This window comes from Curcuma longa, chromosome 13, assembly GCF_044706935.1.
Source record: "Curcuma longa cultivar G26 ecotype Majalengka, Jawa Barat chromosome 13, ITB_CL_G26_1.1, whole genome shotgun sequence".
Classification (NCBI taxonomy): Eukaryota; Viridiplantae; Streptophyta; class Magnoliopsida; order Zingiberales; family Zingiberaceae; genus Curcuma; species Curcuma longa.
The window spans coordinates 6,329,053-6,353,968 of NC_133873.1; the positions used below are offsets into that span (position 1 = coordinate 6,329,053).

The 24,916-nt window shown below is 40.0% G+C and overlaps 2 protein-coding genes across 2 annotated transcripts in view; one reads left to right on the forward strand and one right to left on the reverse strand.

The window, feature by feature from the left end:
- LOC141843956 (uncharacterized) overlaps positions 1 to 24,916 on the forward strand; it is a 58,775-nt gene that overhangs the window by 4,151 nt on the left and 29,708 nt on the right. The window contains 1 exon segment of the mRNA XM_074731965.1: positions 952 to 1,071. Coding sequence (XP_074588066.1) covers positions 952 to 1,071 — 120 coding nt within the window.
- LOC141844435 (polygalacturonase ADPG1-like) lies at positions 20,224 to 23,514 on the reverse strand. The gene is given in 7 exon segments (XM_074732490.1): positions 20,224 to 20,261; positions 20,349 to 20,556; positions 21,156 to 21,176; positions 21,259 to 21,429; positions 22,414 to 22,542; positions 23,252 to 23,436; positions 23,439 to 23,514. Coding segments are annotated over 7 exon segments (828 nt in total).

Below are 24,916 nucleotides of genomic sequence, written 5' to 3' on the forward strand. Positions count from 1 at the left end.
CAATTAGCATATGAAAAATAAGAAGAAAACAACTTCTTGTGCATTTCTTTTACCATTTACACAAATTTTCTCTTTTTTTTTTGTTGCTAAGGTTTGTTTTCTAAAGTGCCAATGGTGTTTAGTTGTCTTCCTAATGTTAATACTATATGATTTCAAGTGTCGATTAGTATCAATTGATAGGGTTGAAATGTATTCTTTCTGCAAAAAGGTGGATCCGCTCGGCCCACACGGTCGGCTCGATACCAATACTTTGTTACACCGGTAAGTGTCGATGTAATAGCACTTTGCTCTCAATCCATACCAATACTTTGTTACACCGGTAAAAGTGTCGATGTAATAGCACTTTGCTTAATCAGAAAAATATCAATCTTAATTTCATGACTCATCCTTCAACTTTTTCTACTGATTATGGTGCGAGGAGATGAAACTCTATGAATAGAGAGGGAAGGAGAAGGTGCATAGCACCAATCATAGTTTTAGTAGTGATCTAGAAGAGGGATTGCTAGAGTCATAGAAACTGAGACTTACACATCGATATCTTAATATTGTACTTGTTTCAACTCCAATTGGATCAGTCAAAGGCCAATTACAATTGTTAAACAAGATATATTAATGGATGTATGGAAAAATCAATATTAATAATAGATGTATTCAATTTGGATATTGGAAATTACATGGATGATCTCTTCAAGATTCTACAAGAAATAATGCTTCCATTTGATATTGGGTACTGATTTTTGAGTAGTAGTAAGGTGTCATCATAAGTCTTTTTAGGATTAGAACTCTTTTGAATTGATCATCTAGCACTTTGAGATGTGTTTAGTGGTGGTATTAAAATCATATTTTGTTGGCCATATATCTAAATTCGAGCAAAGAATGATAGTTTATGCGTTGCCAAATTTTCTCTGTTTTTGGAAGTTTCTCTGATCCTTTGTGAATTTTCTCCTATAGGGAATACAAGGAGTCAGTCCATAGATCTACTAAAGCTATCTATCAGCCCAAAATGCATCTTGTGACTGAAGAATGCAGAGATAATATGCTAAGCATTCATTCTTCTAGAGTAAAATCGATGTGAGTTATTTTTTGTCAGTTAGTTTTACCCATCTCTGTCTTAGTAGGATTGAAAATCTTGTACTTAGCAAATCAATTAAGTGAGTTTCTTAAGCATCGTTGTTTTAATCACTTCATTCTTTTCCAATTGATATATTTGTTGACATAGACAAAGAAATTGTCTCTAAAATTATTCTAATATTATTGTACTAATTCTCTGATCCTTTGTGAATTTTCTCTTGTAGGGAATACAAGGAGTCAATCCATAATAGATTTGCTAAAACTATGTATGGGTCCAAAATGCATCATGAGGTTGAAGAATGCAAAGATGTAAGAGAATGTTGTTGATACACATTTACAAGTTAGAAGCATTTACAATTACATTACAATCTTCGTTTAGTAATAAGATTCGAAGACATGAATTGGCTTTGAATTTGTTCCTTGTGTTATTCTTTTTTTTGCATCAAGCTAGATTTGTTATTTATTTTTACCCATCTCCGTCAAAGTAAGATTGAAAATCTTCCTTGTTCTCCATGCTCCAGCAACTGCACTTTCTATATATAATGACGGATCATTCGACTTTCTTATATGAACTTTTGGTGTTTGTTTTGTGCAAATGAATTTTGAAATTTGACTTTCATATCCATCTGTGCATCCGAGACCATCTTTTTTAATTAAGCTTCCAAAGTTTAGTTCCTACTTCAGCAATCTCCATCGCATGATCCTTTAATCCCAATATTCAGATTTTGTTCTTAAATTTTGTTTCTATTACTTGCCTTTCTTATATTACTTTAATCCCATTATATAGATTTAATTTGCTTAGGCATGTATGTTGTTTATAAATTTTTATGCTGTATTTAGATATTTGTGGATACATTTTTAAGTGAAGTTGATCAAACATGTCTTAAGGTCAAACATATATCAAGTTTGAACTTGTGAATTTTATTTGTTGGTTTAACACTTTATTTACGTCAATGAAAGGTGAATTTCATTTTCAATTTTATAGATATTTATGATATATTAATTTAATTTTTATAAAATAAAAAATATTTTATTACATCATAATACAAAAATTGTGAAGTCATATAAATAATTTACTTTGTCAATCAATATAACATATGAAGTCATATATGATCAACTATTTCAGTAGAAAAAGTAAAAGAGTCTTTTTATTTTAAAATCAATTCAGTTTCAATCGGTTTGGACTTGACATAGACTTCGGTAATTATTTAGTGAAGTAAAAATTGACCATTTTATTTCAAGTGCGATGTAAGTTTACATCAATAATAATTATTTACTTTTTACTTTGTTGAATTTCAGAAACCTATATCTGATTTTCACATAGTGAGCGAAGGAGGGATGACTGAATAGATTTAGATGAGTGAAAATTTCAATCTAATGTGGAATTGACTTACGGTGTAATGTTTGATCTCTCTAGATCTAATGGATAAATAATTTATATTTTTAATTATATGTTTATTATTTTTAATTTAAATTTAACACAATTTATATAAGTATATGATATTTTAAATAAAAATATTTATGTTTGTAATCTTTTTTTTTTGGTGTTCTTGTAGGATTGTCCTTGTAATTTCTTTGAAATAATCAAGATCAATGTAATTCTATCTTATATTTACTCTAGTGAGACGATGAGCCCAACCAAAACGGTGAGTATGAGTGAAAGGTGCATGGGACATTCTTAGTTTAGTCCTACTAATAACATCATGGGTGTAAATAAGTCAAAAAGAGCCAAACTTGGGATGTTCAAATTTGTTTGATAAGATTATCGAGCTAAGTCGAGTCTAAAATGAATCAAGTCATTGAAATAATTATTAAAATTTAGCTTAATTTATTTTTTATGAGCATGGTTCAAGTTTGCCATGAGTTTGGTTCATTTAAATATTATCGAACTCTCAATTCAAACTTATTTTATTGTTTGAAATTTTTGTTTATTTGATTAGTTAATGAGTTTGATAATTCAAATAAAATTATTTATTTATTTAATATATTAATAAGAGTTTTATTAATGAACATGGTTCATGAATATTATTCACAAATAAACATGGTTCATGAATTTTTGTTTAAGTTTGTTTACTTTAATGAATTGCTCAAATTTTTTAAATTTATCAATTTTTAGTATCACAAACAAACAATAATGGCTAGTTTTTTTTTTATCAAACCAATATGTCTAATTCATTATAGTTAATTTTCTAAATAAATTTAATATTGGAGGTAGGCTAGCTCCACTTGATTGAATTAGACAAACAGTACTAGCACTACTAAAGGTCGCATGAACTTTAGAAAAGCAAAGCAAATTACTTTTTCACAATCTTGGAAGCGAAGCAAAAAAAACTGAATTGATTTAGACTAAAGGTGGGTTGTATGTATGTATGTATGTATGGAATATGTTATGTGGGACTGTTGGATAGCAGATTTTATTTTATTTTTCAAAAGAATATGTTCATTATTCTCGACTGTTCACAGTAACATGGTCCATGAGCATAACTCGATGGTAATGGAATATATATATTTTTTATTTTTTATTATGGATTTTTAATTCTAAATATTTATTAATTATATATGGTAATTGAATATGTTCCTTCCTCTCTCCTCCTAAAGTACCCCGGGGCAATGGTGTAACGATAGGATATCCGAGTTGTGACCCAGGGACCCGCAGTTCGATCCTCAGTTACGACGTATTTGTACGAATTTTCTTTCAAATGGAGAATGCAATCAAAGGATGCTGGGCATCTGGATTGACCGCTGTATGCGCTTCCCGATTTACCCTGGTGGTCGGTGGGAAACTTTCGTAGGACCGGACCAGCCACCCCCAGAGATTGAGTCCATGAGACTGACTGAGATTTATCATAATGGATAAACAATTTATATTTTTAATTATATGTTTATTATTTTTAATTTAAATTTAACATAATTTATATAAGTATATGATATTTTAAATAAAAATATTTATATATGTTTGTAATCTAATTTTTTTTTTGTTTGGTGTTCTTGTAGGATTGTCTTTGTAATTTCCTTTTTAAATCATCAAGATCAACTTAATTCTATCTTATATTTACTCTACTGAGACGGTGAACCCAACCGATACGATGAGGATGAGTCAAAGGTGCATGGGACATTCTTAGTATATAGTCCCACTAATAATATCAGGATTGTAAATAAATCAAATCAAATCAAATTTTGGAGTATTCAAGCTTATTTGATAAGGTCATCGAGTCGAGCCAAGTCAAGTCCAAAATGAACCAAATCATTGAAATGATTATTCAAGTTTAGCTTAGTTTATTTTTTATGAGCATGGTTCAAGTTTGACATGAATTTGATTCGTTTAAATATTATCGAACTCTCAATTCAAACTTATTTATTTTATTTATTGTTTGAACCTTTCGCTTATTTAATTAGTTAATGAATTTGATATTTTAAATTTATTTATTTATTTTATAAAATTTTTTATTTATTTAACATGTTAATAAAAATTTTATTTATAAAATTAATTAGTTAATGGTTCATTAATAATTAAATAAGTTGAACATTATGTGTGTTTTGTTTGTTTATTTTAACGAGTTGCTCAAACTTTTTTTTTTTATCAATTTTTAGTATCACAAACAAACAATAATATAATGGCTAGTTTTTTTTATCAAACTAATATGCATGTCTAACTCATTATAGTTTTCTAAATTAATTTTGATAAATCTAAATTTAATATTCAAGCTAGCTAGGCTCCACTTAATTGAATTAGCTAGACAAGCACTAGCACTACTAAAGGTCGCATGACCTTTAGCAAATTAAATTAAGCAAAGCATATGATGACTTTTTCAGAATCTTAGGGGCGAAGCAAACAACTGTATTGAATATTATATTTATATATATATATAAATTTTTATTAATTATATATGGTAATTAAATATGTTCCTTCCTCTCTCTCCTCCTATAAGTAGCACTACCATTGCCACGGCCACTGCCACTACCACTCACTCTCCATGGGTAATGCCAGCCACACTCAGAGAGGAAATGGCGATACGGGGCTATGGGCAGTCGGAGCTGCTGTGGCTGCGCTGGGGGCCGTCTGTTGGCTTTTCCGCGGCGTCCCCGACGAGGGCCCGATGATGAGAGCTCCTGGGCGCAGGGGCCAGCACATTCGCAGAGGCGTCTTCGAGGCCGATCCCAAAGCTTACTTTGCTAATCTCAGGAAATAATATTATTTTTTTAATTAATCAATCGATCGATGTACGTCGTCGTCGTATGTTAATCGTGCTGTGCTTAGCTTGCAATATTATGGACGAAATAATATGATCTATCTTCAATCTGAAACTGAATCGATCACTTTAATTTTTCAGTAGAAAATTAATGCAAATCTACGAGAAATTAATTAAGAAAATCCGGCCGTTCAAGTATCGGATTTTATAAAATAATAAGGATCCATTCCTTCTAATTAAGAGCATCAACTCTCTCCTCTTCTTCTTCAATGTTCCGGTTAAAATATTATGGATGATGAAGTCATCAGCCAATGAATTACTGATGTGTATTAATTCTCCTTGAAGATAGTCATTCAGAGAAATGAAAAGAATTGAACAGTATTCAAAAAGAAAATTAAAATGATGTCAGCGATAATCCCGACAAACTACTTCGACATTTAAATTAGGATTTTACATCAAGAAGAAGTTTAATGATCATTTTACATAAGGATTTGTAATTTCTTTGAAATAATCAAGATCAACGTGTAATTCTATCTTATATTTACTATAGTGAGACGATGAGCCAACCAAAACGGTGAGTATGAGTGAAAGGTGGATGGGACATTAATCTTAGTTTAGTCCTACTAATAATATCAGGGTTGTAAATAAGTTAAAAAAGCTAAGCTTGGGATGTTCAAATTTTTCTTATCATCAAGCCAAACTGAGTCTAAAATGAACTAAATCATTGAAATAATTATTCAAATTTAGTTTAGTTTATTTTTTATGGGCATGATTCAATTGTTTGGCGTGAGTTTGATTCGTTTAAATATTATCGAACTCTTAATTCAAACTTATTTTATTGTTTAAAACGGTTGCTTATTTGATAATTAGTTAATGAATTTGATAATTCAGACTTATTTGTTCATGTTACAATTTTTTTTATTTATTTAACATATATATTAATAAGAGTTTTATTAATGAATATAATTCATGAATATTATTCACGAATATTAACGAATTAATGAACATATTGTATTCAAGTTTGTTTGTTTACTTTAACGAATTACTCAAACTTTTTTTTTTATCAATTTTTAGTATCACAAACAAACAATAATGGCTAGATTTTTTTTATCAAACCAATATGTATAACTCATTATAGTTTTCTAAATTAATTTTGATAAATCTAAATTTAATATTTGAGCTAGCTAGGCTCCACTTAATTGAATTAGACAAGCACTAGCACTACTAAAGGTCGTCGCATGAACTTTAGCAAATTAAAGCAAAGCACATGATGCCTTTTTCACAACCTTGGAAGCGAAGCAAAAAAAAACTTAATTGATTTAGACTGAAGGTAGTTCTATGTATGTATGTACGGAATATGTTAATTATTATTCTTGACTGTTGACAACAAGATAGCGTAACTCCATGGTAATGGAATATATATTTTTATTTTTTATTATGATTTTTAATTCTAAATTTTTATTAATTATATATGGTAATTAATTGAATAGGTTCCTTCCTCTCTCCTCCTATAAGTAAACCACTAGTTACCACTCTCTGTCCCCGGGGCAATGGTGCAATGGTAGGACATCCGGGTTGTGACCCAGGGACCCATGGTTCGATCCTCAGCTACGGCGTATTTGCAGGAATTTTCCTCCAAATGAGGAACGCAATTAAAGGATGTTGGACATTTGGATTGGGCGACGTATGCACTTCCTGATTTACCCTGGTGGTCGGTGGGAAACTTCAGTGGGACCGGGCCGGCCACCCCAGGGATTGAGTCCATGAGACTGACTGGGATTTATCACTAGTTACCACTCTCCATTTCTTTTGAAAAAGATAAAATCTGCCATCCAACAGTTTTTCATTCACGATTGACTTCATGACTATTTATGAGAACTTGAGGAGGTAAATCGAGAAATTACAATTGACCACGACGAAAAAGGATATTGTCCTCTTCTATAAATCTATTTCGTCTAGATGAAATAATATTATATATATATCTTCAATCTGAAACTGAATCACTTTAATTTTTCAGTAGAAAATTAATTCAAATAAATCTATGAGAAATTAAATAATAATAAACTCGTCTAAATTAAATAAAAATAAACTTGTCCTCTTCCAACTATAGCAAGTATTATCGCTGTTGTTCATTGCAGTTGTGGTTTCATCAATGGAATTCATCATTCCCTAACTGCTCCATATGGTCAATTTCACGATCATTTGTAAGAAGATAAATCGAAAAATTATAATTGACCACGATGAAGGAAGACATTATCTTGGCTTCGCTAAGATTCGATCCTTGCCCACTTCAATAATTCTGTTCCGTTGTAATCAACTCAACTATGTTTCAAGAGCAATCAAAAGAATATATATATATATATGCTATTGTAATTAATTGATTTCTATTTGATCGGTTATAAATATTCTAATATAGGAAATGAGAATATATCGATATATATATAGTGAAATTAATTATGATTCGATTAGTCAAGTTAATTAAATTTTAGTCATTTATTATAATTTTGTGTTCTATTTTTATTTTATCTTTTCACATATGATCGTAGAACTGATCATATAAGACAGTTGGAGTGACGAATTTCATCTTTTACTGAAGTGTTCTACCTTTATTAAATATTAATTATATTCTAAATCATTTTTATATTTTACTTGTAGATATGAATTAGAGCGGAACCTACCGAGGTTCGAAGCTTTTCTTGTAAATAAATATGGGTCAATTTTATCATTTAATTTAACTCGGTATACACTTACATGTGGTTGAATAATTAGATAAATTGATTATGTATGTTTACATAATTATTTTTAAAAATAAAATTAAAATTATATTTTAAAATAGAAAAATAAATTTTAAAATATTTAAACTATTGAAGAATAAATCAATTGATGTTATTTCACGTTCATATGTATTTCATATAGAGATTAAAATGAAAAAAATTATTTTAAAAATTAAAATAAATATTCTAAAGTACCTTCTATTAATACTTATTTTTATATTATTTGACCTTCCATGCTACTTGATATTCTATATGTTGATACTTGTAGTTTCGTGTTTTATAACTCAATTTTACCTGTGAAATTAAATCTATATGATGAAAAAGTTGACTTGATTGATCATTCATACTAACCAATAAAATATATGAATTTGAATTGAATAATTATGATAAATAGAGAAAATAAAATCTTAAAAGTGAAAATATTTTGAGCCTAACTTTATATCATAATGCACGGGACCTTCTAAATATTATTATGGTAACGCTGTTGTTTGCAGTCTAGAGTATCTGACGCCCACATATATATTATTATGGTAATATAGTCGTCCACGGTTAGTGTTTATTATATAATATTCTATGGGTAAAGAGCTTTTAACCAATTCGTTAGATGACATTATTACATTTTGAGAACACTTATTTTAGTGATTCATTTCTTAATTGATTCATCAACTTTAGACTATTGATATACACATTGATATCCACCTGATTTATGATATTTATCGGTATCAAAATTAATTATACCTTTGATAAAATAATAAGAATTGAAAGTTTATCCTAATTAATTGATGATAATTCTGAATTGAAACTTATACACTAATGAGAATTGTTAGTATCACAAATTAACAATAATGGCTAGTTTTTTTTATCAAACGTATATGTTTAACTCATCATAATTTTCTAAATTAATTTTGATAAATCTAAATTTAAGATTCAAGATTCACTTGATTGAATCACACATGCACTAGTTTAATATTCGATGCTTATTTTTTGCAATTTAGTTTAGCTTAGTTTATTTTTCATGAGCATGGTTTAAGTTTGGTCTGAGTTTGGTTCGTTTAAATGTTATCAAATTTTTAATTCAAACTTGTTTTATTGTTTGAAACTTTTGCTTATTTGATTAGTTAATGAGCTTGATAATTCAAATTTATTTATTCATTTTATATAATTTATTATTTATTTAATATCTTAATAAGAGTTTTACTAATGAATACGATTTATGAATATTATTCATGAATATAAATAAACTTTTACTAAGTCAAACACTAAATTTATTCATAAACGTTTGATTCATTTACCATTCTACCTACTATATATCATTTGCACCGACTTCATACTCCTATTCTTTTGCAATACTATTACTTGCAATAAAAAATTAAGACTTAAACACTAATTAATTAATGAGCTAGAATTGTTAGTATCACAAACAATACCGGCTAGTCTTTTTTAATATATATCAAACCAATATGTCTAGCTAATTCATTATAGTTTTCTAAATTAATTTTGATAATTTTAAATTTAATATTCGAGCAAGGCTCCACTTAGACAAACACTAGCACTACTAAAGGTCGCATGAACTTTAGCAAATTAAAGCAAATCATATGATGACTTTTTCACATTCTTGGGAGCGAAGCAAAAAACTTAATTGATTATGTTCATTATTCCTATTCTGTTCACATGCATGCAACAAGATGGTCCATGAGTATAATTTATTGCAGATGATTGTGGAACTGATCATATGAAACTGTTTGGGATGATAAATTTTATCTTTTGTTGAAATGAACATAACTTTTTATTGTAACGCGCGATCCGGCCCGTCTGTCCGTAGGAACTCTATTTATCCCGATCTCTATTTTTCTGTGGGTCATGGGCCGTTGACCATCGACCGTGCCGTTACCTACTAGGACTTTTCACCCTGCCCAGTGGATTTTTGCCTTCCCAGATTCGAACTCTAGACATGCAAACTAAAGTACTAAAGTTCCTTTAATCTGTTAACTAAGTGAGAGCTAAAGTATTAAAGTTCTGCTTCTCACTTGGTTACCAGATTCAAGGAACTTTAGTACTTTAGCCTGTAGGTCTAAAGTTCGAATCTGGGGAAGGCAAAAATCCGCTGAACAGGGGTAGAAAGTCCTAGTAGGTAGTCATCGATTCGACGGTCCATGACCCACAGAAAAATAGGGGTCGGGATAAGTAAAATTTCCACGGGCGGACGGACCGAGTCGTTACAATAAAAAGGCGATGATAATGAAATATATATTTTTATTATGGATTTTTTATTCTAAATTTTTATTAATTATATATGGTAATTGAATATGTTCCTTCTTCCTCGCTCCTAATCCTATAAGTAACACCACTACCACTCTCCATGGTAGTGCCAGCCACAGAGAGAGAGAGAGAGAGAGAGAGAGAGAGAGAGAGTCGTGTTGATATGGCGATGTGGGCAGTGGGAGCTGCGGCTGTGGTTGCGCTGGGGGTCGTCTGTTGGCTTCTCTGGAGCAGCCCCGAGGAGGAGGAGGGCCCGATGATGAGAGCTCCTGGGCGCAGGGGCGAGTACATTCGCAGAGACGTCTTTGAGGCCAATCCCAGAGCTTACTTTGCAAATCTCAGGAAATAATAATATTAGTTACGTTAATCAATCGATGTACGTCGTCGTCTTATGTTAATTGTGCTCAGCTTGCAGTGAACGAAATAATATTATATGTATCTCTTCAATCTGAAACTGATCATCACTTTTATTTTTCAGTAGAAAATTAATAATAAAAATATTATTATTATTATTATTAAACTCGTCTAAATCCATGGGATATATATATATATATATATCCATTCCTTCTTAAGAGCAGCTAGCAGCTCTCTCATCTTCTTCTCCAACGACAGCAAAAACTGCGCGCAGCCTTTCTTCACTACGCCGGCCCTCTTCCAACTATAGCAAGAGTATTATCGCTGCTGTTCATTGCAGTTGTGGTTTCATCAATCAAAGGAAAATCTCAAGATATATTTATGCTATTGTAATTGATTTCTATTTAGGTCGATCGGTTATAAATATTCCAGTATATATATATAGGAAATGAAAAATGTTACGGTCGTAAGGATACGGGTACGGATCCGACTGAGAGGAAGCGGCCGAGTCGAGTCAATCATCCGGGTGCACCGACTAGGGCATTAGGGCCCGAATCCGAGTCCCGGGGTAACCGCCCGAGAGGTCTCCATCCAAGCCCGATAGCCCGGTGGGATCCGCCGAGGATACGAATAACCCTACCTAGCCGACTCCCGGATAATCCGAGTGGGTAGCATACCCGATTCGTCCTAGGGAGTCGGAGCTCATCAACAGAGGATACGGATAACCCCGCCGAACCGACTCCCGGATAGCCCGACTGAGCGGTGTACCCGACTCGACCTGGGGAGCCAGGGCCGAATCGCACTCTCTGTCACTGACCACTCCATTCCTTGTCCTACTGACCACTCTAACTGACAAGCACGCCACGAGGTATGGCGACGCGCCGCCTGACGTACGCCCCTGACAACAGTGTGTCCCCGGCATTAAAGGCGTCACTCCTCACCCGTACGGAAAGTACCTTCACAGTAAGGTTCCCCTTGCTTTGCCCGTGGTACGGGCCTCCTCTTCCTTATATAAGGCGAGCCCCTGTGAAGGGGCCAGGTATGCTCACTGTTCCTCACTATTTCCCATTCTCGCTTTCTCTTCTGCTGCAGCTGACTTAAGCATCGGAGTGGTCGCGCCGGCCCCGCCGGCCTTCCTTCTCACGGTGTCTGTGGTTGCAGGTCGCCGGTGATCTTCAGCCGTCTTCCATCGTCTCCGCCGCGTAGCATTGCTGAGGACGTGTCGCGCGCCCAGGAGCGGTTCTTGACGGGAACATATTTTGGCGCCGTCTGTGGGAACACAACAAGTCCCGAATCAAGACGCGCTCATGGGCGAACCGCCACAGCCTCAGCTCATCACCATCACGCAAGAGGAACTAGATCGGAGGATAGCCACAGCAGTTCTCGCCGTCACTCGGAGTCAACATGAAGCCACTGCTCAGCCCTCGCGAGTGCATACTCGTGTCGAGGAGCCCCCCCCAGCTGCCACAAGACAACAGCGAGATCCGCCCGAAGGCCCAAGAGCCCCTTCCCTGAGGCCCCGGGAGGAGGCTGATGACTATGATGCTTCCATGGAGTCTGCAGCAGAGCAGACTCGGGCAGATTCTCTTATAGCTGACATCGAGGAAACCCGCAGCACCTTGAGGCAATACGGGCTCAAACTGAACCCGGCTAAGTGTCTCTTCGGTGTTCGAGCCGGGAAGTTTCTCGGTTACATAGTCACCGAGAAAGGAATCGAAGCCAACCCAGAAAAATTGCAAGCCTTAGCTCAAATGGCCCCTCCCCGAAACCTAAGAGAAGCTCAGAAGCTGGTCGGGCGCATCATGGCTTTGTCGCGATTCATCTCTCACTCGGCGGGACGAAGCCTTCCCTTTTTCAAAGTTCTTAGAAAGGCTCAGAAGTTTCAGTGGAATGCCGACTGCGACCAGGCCCTGGAAGAGCTGAAGACTTATTTAACCCAACTCCCCCGATTGGCAAAGGCGCTCCCGGGTGAACCACTCTTGATGTACCTTTCTACCACCGACTCGGCAGTCAGCTCGGTTCTGGTAAAGGAGGAGGGGCAGTGCCAGCAACCGGTATATTTCTTCAGTCGGCTGTTGAAGGACGCCGAGACCCGATATACCAGCTTGGAAAAGCTGGCCTGGACGGTAGTCTTGTCGACTCGGCGACTTCGGCCTTACTTCCTCTCTCACCCGGTGACGGTCTTGACCAACAGCAACTTGGGAAGAGTGCTCACTCAACCCGAGTTCTCGGGACGCCTGGCGAAATGGACAATGGAGCTCAGCCAATATGACATTCAGTACCAACCTCGCGCAGCCATCAAGGCGCAGGCGTTGGCGGATTTCCTCGCGGAAGCACACCAAGGCGAGGCCGAAGAAGAGTGGAAGGCATATGTTGATGGTGCTTCCAACAAGCAGGGAAGTGGAGTCGGAGTGGTCTTGGTCTCTCCCCTAGGAGAAGAAATACGGCTGGCGGTACGGTTGGATTTCAAGGCCTCAAATAACGAGGCCGAGTACGAGGCAGTTCTCATGGGCCTGCAGGCGGCCAGAAGAGTCGGGGCCACCCGAGTGCAGCTCCTTTCGGACTCCCAGTTGGTGGCCCAGCAAGTCGAGGGGAACTACGAGATCAAGAATGATCGGCTCCGTCGGTACGCGGAGGTCTTTGCAAAATTAAAGATGGAGTTCAAGGAAGTTACTCTCAGCAAGATCCCTCGAGGCGAGAACAGCAAGGCTGATGAGCTAGCCAAGTGGGCGAGCTCAATTACCGAATGGACGGAAGAGAAGCCGATCACGCAAGTGGCTTGGATAGCGCAGATAGATCAACCCCCCGAGACGACCGACCCGGACGACTGGAGGAAGCCGATACTCACTTTCCTCCAAACCGGTGAAGTACCTGGCGATCCCGAGCAAGCCCGCCTCCTCAAAAGACGCGCCACCCGATTCACACTGATTGGAGAGAAATTGTATCGCCGAGCCTTCTCTCGGCCGTTACTCAGGTGTCTCGGCCCTGAAGACGCCGAATACGTACTGAAGGAGGCCCACCAAGGATGTTGCGGTAATCATGCGGGAGGACGATCCCTGGCCCGGAAGATCCTCCTAGCCGGTTACTTTTGGCCGACTCTCCAGGCGGACGCGGCGAAATTGGTGTCTACTTGCCTCCACTGCCAAAAGTATCAGCCGTTTCAAAGGCAGCCAACGGAGCAGTTGAAGACGGCCACCACTTCGTGCCCATTCGACCAATGGGGGATGGATATAGTCGGGCCCTTCCCGACCGGACCTCAACAGAAGAAGTTCTTGTTAGTGGCGGTCGACTACTTCTCAAAGTGGGTGGAAGCTGAAGCCTTGGCCCGAATCACTGAAGATGTGGTGCTCAAGTTTCTGTGGAAGAACATCGTGTGCCGCTACGGCATCCCGCATCGGCTTGTCTCGGATAACGGCCGTCAGTTTCAAGGCAGAAAGATCCAGGAATGGTGCAAAGGACTCGGCATCCAGCAAGCCTTCACTTCAGTGGCTTACCCGCAGAGCAATGGTCAGACAGAGGTCATCAATCGGGAAATAGTGCGAGGACTGAAGACTAAGCTGGATCACGAAGGCGGGAGTTGGGTGGAAGAGCTACCTTGCGTCCTTTGGGCATACCGCACCACTCCGAAAGAAAGCACCGGGCTTACCCCGTTCCACTTAGTGTATGGGGGGGAAGCCGTAGTTCCCATGGAGGTGGGCGTCGAGTCGGACCGCAGGCAACACTATGACGCCGACAACGACGGCAAGCGACTCATGGAGCTGGATCTCATATCCGAGACCCGAGACCGAGCAGCCGCTCGGTTGACCGCTTACCGGCAGCGCATGTGCAGTGCTTATAATCGGCGAGTCATCCCTCGAACCTTTCAGGTGGGAGACTTAGTTTGGAAGAAGGTCAAGCCCGTGGGAGATGTCGTCGGCAAACTCGAACCACCTTGGGAAGGTCCCTCTCGAGTAGTCAAGAAAACCAGCTCAGGCGCATACTACCTAGTGGACGCGGCCGGAAAAGAGTTGGTGCGACCTTGGAGCGCCACTCACCTTCAACCTTACCGGACTTAGCAACTGATCGGAAGTTTTTCTTCTTATGATCGCCTGTATCTTTGGTTGTAATCAAGGCTGATAATGAAATGACTTTTTCAGGCGTCACTCAATTTCTCGGAGGCAAAAAACTCTCCCGACTCGGACATAGTCGGGATCGAGCAATCAGGTCTCGGACCTGCTCCTTCAGCAACCGCCCTTCTCAGGGTCCAAACTCTCCCGACTCGGACATAGTCGGGATCGAGCAATCAGGTCTCGGACCTGCTCCTTCAGCAATCGCCCTTCTCAGGGTCCAAACTCTCCCGACTCGGACATAGTCGGGATCGAGCAATCAGGTCTCGGACCTGCTCCTTCAGCAAACGCCCTTCTCAGGGTCCAAACTCTCCCGACTCGGACATAGTCGGGATCGAGCAATCAGGTCTCGGACCTGCTCCTTCAGCAATCGCCCTTCTCAGGGTCCAAACTCTCCCGACTCGGACATAGTCGGGATCGAGCGATCGGGTCTCGGACCTGCTCCTTCAGCAAACGCCCTTCTCAGGGACCAAACTCTCCCGACTCGGACATAGTCGGGATCGAGCAATCAGGTCTCGGACCTGCTCCTTCAGCAATCGCCCTTCTCAGGGTCCAAACTCTCCCGACTCGGACATAGTCGGGATCGAGCAATCAGGTCTCGGACCTGCTCCTGCGACAATCGCCCCTTTGCAAGGCGGGATTGAGTAGTCCTTCAAAAATGTCAACTTCAAAATCCAACACAAGCGCTCGGCAAATAACAAGGCAAAAGAGGTTTTCATTTAGCTTCACGCAAGAAGAGGAGTACAGAAAGCGTCGAAGCACTAGATGAACGTTACAGGGCCTAATGGCCCCTCCTATCTGCTTCAGGCAGCGCCGACCACACTTTGTTTATATCAAGGAATTCCAGCGAGGTCCCTTCCGGAAACAGGCCCGCCTCGTACACCTGCTTCAGCGCCCCGTCGTAGCCATACTCCAGCATCCGGGCGGTCTTCTCCTGGTACTGATCAAAGTATTCCCGAGACGCCAGCCAGGCTTCTTGCGCTGCTTTTGCCCGTTCGGACTCTTTCTCTTTGTAAGCAGTGAACTCATCCTCTAAAGCTTTCTTTTCCACGGCCAAGTCCTCCGCCCGTTTCTTCCATGTGGCCGACTCCTCGAGCGCCCGAGACAGCTCCTTGCCCCTTTGAATCAGCTGCTCTCGGACTCTGCCTCAGCTCCTCTTGCTCTTTAGCCCGAGCCGAAGCAGTCTCCTGCTCAAAGGTCTCCGCCTTCTCCTGGGCCTTCAGCAATTCGGCTCGATATTGGGCGGCCTCTTCGCCACTCTTAGTCGCTGCCGCCTTCGCCTCCGCCAGTTCCCGCGCGCGATCGGCATCCTGAGCCTTTAAGGCTTGCATCTGCTGGTCGATCACCTTGACCTCGCGGTTCAGGTAAAGGAAGCGGGTGTGCATCTCCATGTGCTCAACCCACATCTGCGTAAGAAAGGTCGGTTAGTGACGAAGGGGTGCAAAGAAAAGACAGGTTAAGAGAAATCAGAAGCACTCACCCGCAAAATGTGAAAATTCCCCCGATAACTCAGCTCGGAGGTATTAATCCCCCGGAAGGAGTCACCGCTTCGGATCGCTCGGACCCGGTTCATCAGATCCTGCACCTCCTCCGGGTTGAAGGGCTCATCGGCGGCCACTCTAGTCAGCGGCAGCGTGTAGAAGTCGGCTCCGGCCGTCGACGGGCGCCCGAGCCCCGAGCCAGCCGACCCCGAGCTGGTCGGCATTGCAGCTCTCGAGGAGGATCCTCCAGTCGGGGGTACCACTCCCTCAGCTGGCCCCTCAGCCTGGGGAGCCATGGTCGTCCCGGCGGCTTCGGTTACCAGAGCCGGCTCGGACAGCGTCGGTGCCGCTCCAGCAGAAGTAGTCGGCGCCCCCACAGCGCCCGAGTCCACGGCAGTCGCCTCAGTCGGAGCCGGCGGTACCGGGGAAGTGGTCTCCTGGCCCCGGTCAGGCACGCTCGCGCCGGCAGCACTCGAGGCAGGAAGATGCCCCTTGGACGCCTTGGACTTCTTGAGCCGCTTCTCCTCGCGGCGGATCGGGCTGGACTTCTTCGACCGTTTCCCTTCGCGGTCGGGCGAGCGGGAACGGCGGTGCTTCTTCTTGGAGTGGGAAGAGGAGGACTTCTTTGATCGACCCTCCTCCTCCGCCGTCTCTTTCCCTTTGCTGGCCGAAGGAGGCAAGTCCCCCGGCTCCGCGATCACGGACTCTCCTTCCCGAGTGGCGGTCTCAGGCCCCGCGGATACGGGAAGATGACCCTCCTCCTCGGGTACCACCGTCGCCAGCGGCTCCACCAACTCGGGCTCGAGAACGCCGAAGCTTCGGCTGCCTCCGCGGTGGTCGACTTCTGGGGCGTGACCAGTGCCTCCAAGTGCGCCCGAGTCCATTTCAAGCACTTGTTCACCGACGTGTCCATCCAAACGTCGTCTGCCAGAAAGAAAAGAAGAGTTGGGTTAGTCATTACAGAAGCCCGAGTGAATAAACAACTTACCGAGTGCTGCCGAAAGCTCGGCGACAATGGGACTCAAGCCGGCTCGGAAGAGAAGCCCCTCTTCCCCGATCAGCTTGTTGACATCGAATTGAAGGCCCTTCAACACCTCAGAAGCCTCCAAATAGACCTTGTTCTTCTTATAAGGCTTTAGAACGGGCAAAGCCGAGAGCTCATCCTGCCATTCAGTCGGGAACTCGAAGGGACTCGGGGGGGACAGGTAGAAGAATTGGGGATGCCAACCCTTGTTGGAACTCGGATACTCGGTCAAAAAAGGAAGGCCCGGTCTCGAGTTGAAGAAGAACACCCCCTCCTTCTTCATCTTCTTCGGGTAAAAGAAAAAATGAAAAACCGCGGGGTCTAGAGGAATTCGGTACATACGGAAGACCAAGACGACTCCACAGAGGAGTCGGAAGGAGTTCGGAGCAAGTTGGTTTAGGGGAAGCTGGAAGTACTCGGCTATTTCCTGGAAGAAGGCAGGAATCGGGAATCGGAGCCCCCCCTCTAGTTGACCCTGGAAAAAGGTGACGAAACCGGGGGGAGGAGTGTGAAGGCGATGGTGACGCTCGGGGACCTCGATCCTATACTGACTCGGGATCTCGTACTTCAGACGAATTTTCGAGCGGGATCTCTCGGTGAAGGTACTGACCAAAGACTCATACCACGGACTCGTGGAGGGAACACTCGCGGACGGTGCGTCTGTCGATGGCACAGACCCCTCGGAAGCCATCTCTACAAATCGACCTCGCTAAAGAAGAGAAAAAAGGGCTGAAACGCAAGGAGAAAGCTTACTTGAGGCGGACGAGAAAGGAGAACAGCGACAGACACCGGAGAGAAGAAAGCAGAGAAGAAGACACTGACGGCGGAGAAGGTGCAGGGCGTCCACCCCCCCCCCCCCCCCCCCGCCTATTTATACTTAACCCTAGCGAAGCTCAGCCATCCGATCAGATGGACGAAAAAAGGCGGGATCCACTGACCGCCGTCCGATGAGGCGCATTTCCGAGGCAAGATCCTCCGTCATTATGGTAACGATTCGGCTGTCCCATCGGACACCCCGCCGCAGTAAACCATGCCTCGGAAGTCATCCGCACCCTGCCGATCACGTGCTTGCCGGCCGAACCATCCAATGTCTCCCCGACACGTGGCAGCCCCGCACTGGTAGCCGATCGCAGGAATATCAACCGGCACAACTCGACTCGGACTCGGTCTAGTCAGTCGAACACACGTCTCCTTCGACTAGACTAGTGGGAAGGCTAGTGTTACGGGCGTAAGGATACGGGTATAGATCCGACTGAGAGGAAGCGGCCGAGTCGAGTCAATCATCCGGGTGCAGTCGACTTGGGCATTAGGACCCGGATCCGAGTCCCGGGGTAACCTCCCGAGAGGGCTCCATCCAAGCCCGATAGGCCGGTGGATCTGCAGAGGATACAAATAACCCTACCTAGCCGACTCCCGGATAATCCGATTGGGCAGCATACCCGATTCGTCCTAGGGAGTCGGAGCTCATCAACAGAGGATACGGATAACCCCGCCGAACCGACTCCCGGATAGCCCGACTGAGCGGTGTACCCGACTCGACCTGGGGAGCCAGGGCCGAATCACACTCTCTGTCACTGACCACTCCATTCCTTGTCCTATGACCGCTCTAACTGACAAGCACGCCACGAGGTATGGCGACGCGCCGCCTGACGTACGCCCCTGACAACAGTGTGTCCCCGGCATTAAAGGCGTCATTCCTCACCCGTACGGAAAGTACCTTCACAGTAAGGTTCCCCTTGCTTTGCCCGTGGTACGGGCCTCCTCTTCCTTATATAAGGCGAGCCCCTGTGAAGGGGCCAGGTATGCTCACTGTTTCCTCGCTATTTCCCATTCTCGTTTTCTCTTCCGCTGCAGCTGACTTAAGCATCGGAGTGGTCGCGCCGGCCCCGCCGGCCTTCCTTCTCACGGTGTCTGTGGTTGCAGGTCTCCGGCGATCTTCGGTCAGCCCCTATCGTCTCCGCCGCACAGTGCTACTGAGGACGTGTCGCACGCCCAGGAGCGGTTCTTGACGGGAACAAAAAATCTCGATGAAACCAAGATCATGCCCTTTCTGATCGTAACTAACTGTAACTTCTTGATTTATCTCATAATAGATGGTCGTGAAACCGATCGTGCGAGGCCGCTGGGTGGCAGATTCCACATTTGATTAAAGAAAATGAGAATATATATCAATATAGTAAAATTAATTATAATTCGATCACTCAAGTTAATTAAACTTTAGTCATTTATTATAACTTTGAGTTCTTATCTTTATGCCCATGGACATAATTAAGTTGGTTACAATTCACAGATGAATGTGGGACCGCCGGGATGATACACCTTTTTTGTTGAAGAGTTTCTACCTTTATTGAATAATATTTTCTGAATCATTTTTATATTTTACTTGTAGATATGAATTTGAGTGAAACTCGGTGGGTGACCTACCGAGGTTCGAAGCTTTTCTGGTAAATAAATATGGATAAATTTTATCATTTGATTTGGTATACACTTACATGTGCATGAATAATTAGATAAATTCGATTATGTATGTTCATCCAGATGAAGATTGCACAAAATAAGTTGACTTTATCACAAAATAAAATATCTTTCCCTATAACACTTTTATGGTAATGCAGGATTCTCATAGCAGCTATCCGATGGTCATGATATGGATTTGCAAATGAGATTTTAGATCTGGCTATGATATAAGTTTTTTTATTCCTACAAACCTAATTTCCAAGGGTCAATTGCGTCTCTTCCTATCCTAATACTAATTTAACATTAGAATCCGTAGGATAATATGTTTCACTAAAACCACCACAATGATAGTGACATTTTGTAAGCATTTTTAGTCAAAGAATGTCATTTACAAAATTCTCTTCTTTCCTCTATTTTCTTCATCACTTTTCTTATTGAATGAACAAGATATATAATTGATCTTCAATGAGTTTGACATTTAGAAATATTTGTTTTGTCTCGTATGTCTCATATTCTTCTCCTTGGTAAACCTTTCTCAATAACTCCTTCTCAAGCAACAAAAATGAATACAAATATGCCTGTTACTTCTAAGGATGATTAATGTACATCCATTTCAATATTGAGTCACGTACCTGTTCCAATGTGGCAATTCTGGATGGCAACATTAGTTGAATCAGTAATGTGAATACCATCTGTATTGGGGCTATCTGATGGGGCAATTATGTGCACTCCAGATATTCTTATGGCTTCAGAACGGGATATTGTGAAGTGCATTTGCTGAGCAAACTGGATAGTGAGGTCTTTCACCCTTATCCCAGAGCTTGAATCAATTGTAACTGCCTGTAACATCAGCAATTATCAATATGATAAACAAGTGCACAAATGTATCTTTTTACGGAAGTTAGCAAACTGAACTTGTTTGTCACATTTTCATAGTCATCATAGAAAACGTTGCTAAATATTTTCCCAGCATAGGCCACGACAAGACTTGCAATGAATATCATGAATTAAAATTCATGATATGTTTGCCTTGATGATATTTCTAAAATGTTACCATATCACAATTTTTTTTCTTGTGTTACTAATTTGACAAATTTGAAAATGTATAAATGATAATTATCTTGCGTAGTTCAATTGCTAGCATAATTAAGTTGGGATGTTAAAGATATCCTGAACTGAAGATTTCCAAAACATATACACTCCATAACCCACTCATCGCTGCCTAAAGGTTGATCAATCATTCATCAAAATCTGACTTGAAAATAGTAAAGTATCGTGGAATACAGTAGACCATTAAACCCCTGGCGAATTTTTGTTGGAAACATCTTGGTTGACAAGACCTTTGGCCAAAAAGGCATTCGTAGCAATACATGTTCTACGTTTGCATCTTGTTTTGATGAAATATCAACCAAGTAAATATTTGCATACACAAATCTTACCGTAGGAGCCCCTTTGCATGGCTGTAAATAGAGAAAAAAATTAAATGAGATTTGAGGATAAAGTAAAATACCAAAATATTCAGACATATTAGATATTTCATACATTTTTTTTGTTGATTTTGCAGGAAGCGGCCCACCATTTGCTACCAGAACCATCAATTATGCCACCTCCCTGAAACTTGACTCCATTTAGCTTCGAGAAAGAGAGCCAAATTTTTGAATATTTGGGATTCCAATCATTGGGCTCTTCTGGTGCTACTATTATCCCACTCACCTGATCAATTATATATACGCCATGATATCTCAGGCAGATAAGTTGTACATATTACATTTTAAATAACTTTAAAAATAAAAGTTAATTGTTCATACATCATGATAGAAATTACAAAAACAAAAAGTCTATGTTTTGGAAATTCACATCATCATCAAGCCATGCTTGTCGCAACTATTTGGAGTTAGCTACATGAATCTTATCCCTTCACAATTATATTAGTAATATTAAAATTTATTAAGCTATTTTTTATTACCTGGATTATTGTTTTCTTTTGTCCCTTTCTATTCTATATATCATCCATTCTAGTTTATTCTATTCTTTTAACTATATAATTTTATTGGTTGCCTTTAGACATAACAAGACCATGTCAACATATTTTCGCTTTTTGATCATCTATTGAAGCTACACCTAATTGTTCTTGAATATTAATGTTTTTTCCTTTATCCTATCTACTAAATCCACATATTTATTTTAGCATTATGTTGCTTCTTAACATCTCGACACAAACATCCATAAAGTATAGTGTGTCATACCACAATTATATAAAATTTTACTTTTAGCATAAGGGGACATGATGACGACATGACTCCAAAAGCTCCTCTTGATTTAGACCACCTACTCTTTATCACATTAATAATATGTTCATCAATATCTCTTTTACAAGGAACAATAGTCATAAGATATCTAAAGCTCTTAGTTACATGGATTTTAAGTCCATCCATCTTTATTATTTCATGAATTTTTTCTTGTTACTAAACTATATTTCTTCATCATCAATTTAGTTTTAGTCCTATTATCTTAAAACCTTTAGTTTTTAAAACTTTTCTCTACAATTCAACATGTGAATTTAATCGATTAACAGGTTTATCATAAATATGATTGGTTAGTTCATCTAGTACCATTCAGTACTAATGTGAAAATATAGACTTAAGTATAATATTATGTATATCTTGCCAAGGTGCCAAATAGAAGTAGAATTAGTACCTGGATAATTAGATTTTTCTCACAAGGTCCTACGAATTTTGTGGCGTTAACCTTATAACGGCGGTTCTCTGGCACTAGGAAAACTGCATCTTTCAAAGAGCATGCCTCATCCCAAGCATTTTGAAAGGCCTAGCAAAAGTTTTAGAAATGAAAAAGATTAAACGCAAGGAAATCGAATCAATGGTGCAACAATCAAATAATATTATATTATACTGGAACAGTATGAGGGACTCCCAAAACAGTTGCACTGAAATATCACTGAGTTTTGAAATCTTCAGAATTCAAAGTGAAAATATAGTTGCTGAAGGGCTGAACCTACAATTTCTATAACCCATTAACGAAAATCTTTAACCACATTGGGAAATGAACTTAGCATGACAAATCTTTCAAGCAGATGCTATGTTAATATGAAAGATCTCTCACAATAATTTTTTTTTTGTGATAGTGGCAATATGTGCTTATGTAAGTTTGAAAATGAACTTTTAAATTGGTTAGTTACTAAAATCTAGAAAATTATTGGAAATATTCATAGAGCTGTGTGAAGTTATGCCAAGATGATAGAGCAAATAGCAGTATGAAACATCAAACTAGATAGTGGTGACTTTAAACAGTTTCAATTATTAAGAAGTTCCTATGAAAAGTATAAATTATAGATGCATTCCAATGATAAAAATAGATTTCCAAAAATGATGCAAACTAAGAAGCATGTAGAATGCTCACAAAATAGAATAAAAATGTTCAGTTTTTGCCCCAGAATATATCAACCGGATGTCAAAGTAGTTTTTCAAGCAAAAGATGCTAATGCAAGAACTAGTTACACTAGCTGGTGTAGCTCCACCTGAGTGTCATCTGCTACTCCATCACCAACAGCTCCAAAGCTATCAACGTTCACAGGAATGCGTGCCCCCTTTTCACTTTTGAGCATCAGAAATGAATCCATTTCGTCCTGAAGTTCTCCTCCATATTCTTGCTCTTCTTCTCCATAACCATCAAACCAAGGTTGATGCTCTGAGGAGAGGAACTCTCCTCTCCGCTACAGCTCACATTTATTATCAACAAAGGAATAATTAGAAGAGTAAATAAGCCTAGTATTTTCTCCATGCTCTTAGGAATTTGATCGGCAATTCAAGCTACGCAATAAACAACTGGAGTTTAGTGGTCTAATATAAACCAAGAGACCATACGAGGCAAAAAGAGAAAGTTGCTTTAAAGAAAAAAAGCAAGATATGGAGGTGCTCTCATGCGTTCACAGTAGAAAAATCTTGGCTTGGCTTCGAAGGTTGGAAGACAATCATGATGGCGGTCTCCTTGTGACTTGAAGTATAAGAGAATTAGCAGCTGACATTCCACACCTCAAATGTATGCTTTACTCCTCCTCCACCACCTCCTGTTCCAGGATAAGCAAAGATCCACGATATTCTTTTGCCGGTAATAATGGGAAAACAGGTGTGGTTTCCTCTTGCACCACTTTTTGGCGTCAATCGTAGGTGCATAGCCTTAGCCGTCATGGCTTCCTTCTTCTTTACTCCAGAACCTTGCGGTGGAGGAGTATAAGGTGGCGACAGTTGGTTGGGAGCTTGAGGTGTCGGTGGCGATGAACCAAAGGTGCGGCAGGCGGCAGCACAGACAAAGGGCACAGTCGACTTCATAGGAACTCCGATACCACGCATTCCGTGCCCTAATGGAACAGTGTTAAGACGAAGTAGACGAAGAGGAGAGACGGCGGAACAGAACGTTACGTTGATCAGTGTTTAAGACGAAGGGTCAATTTTGTGTCTCCCAGTCCCAACCGCCTGGAACCCTGACCCAACCTCCAAAGACTTTGCAAGTTTAATGGTCCAAACTCTTCAGTAAAAGCTGCTCTAATGAAATTGTCATTCCAATCTATAAAAAAAATAATTAGGTTTCATTACAATCATCTATAAAAAAATAAATAAAAAATTAAAAATTATAATCTGATTTAATTTTAACCATTATATTATGACAAGGGCATTGTCTCAACTTCGTCAAGATTCAATTTTTACCCACTTTCAACAAGTCTGTTCAATAGTAACTAATTCAATTATGCCTCGAGAACTTAATGGTTCAAACTCAATGACGGAGAAAGCATACATTATGTATTTATATTTGTAAATAATTTTTAGAGTAGATATATAAATTGGGGGGAAAATTACATTTGCTAAATAGTTTTTAGAATAGAGGTTGAAGCAAGTTAAATAATTATATTAGCATTTTTTTTTTGTCTTTGCATACTCTTAACATAAAATGCACATAAAGACAAGCATTCATTGTTTATCTTGCTAGAAAATAAAATAATTTGGACCAATTATTCATCCCTCCTCCGATTGAGTGATCATCAATGATTTTACAATTAGTATCAAAGCCTCCATTTCAAAAGCACTAATTACCTTTGAGAGATGATCAACATTTTTATCTCAACTTTGGAGTAATTTTGAATTTTACAATGCAAAAATGGAATATTATCTCAATATTGGCTTTGATG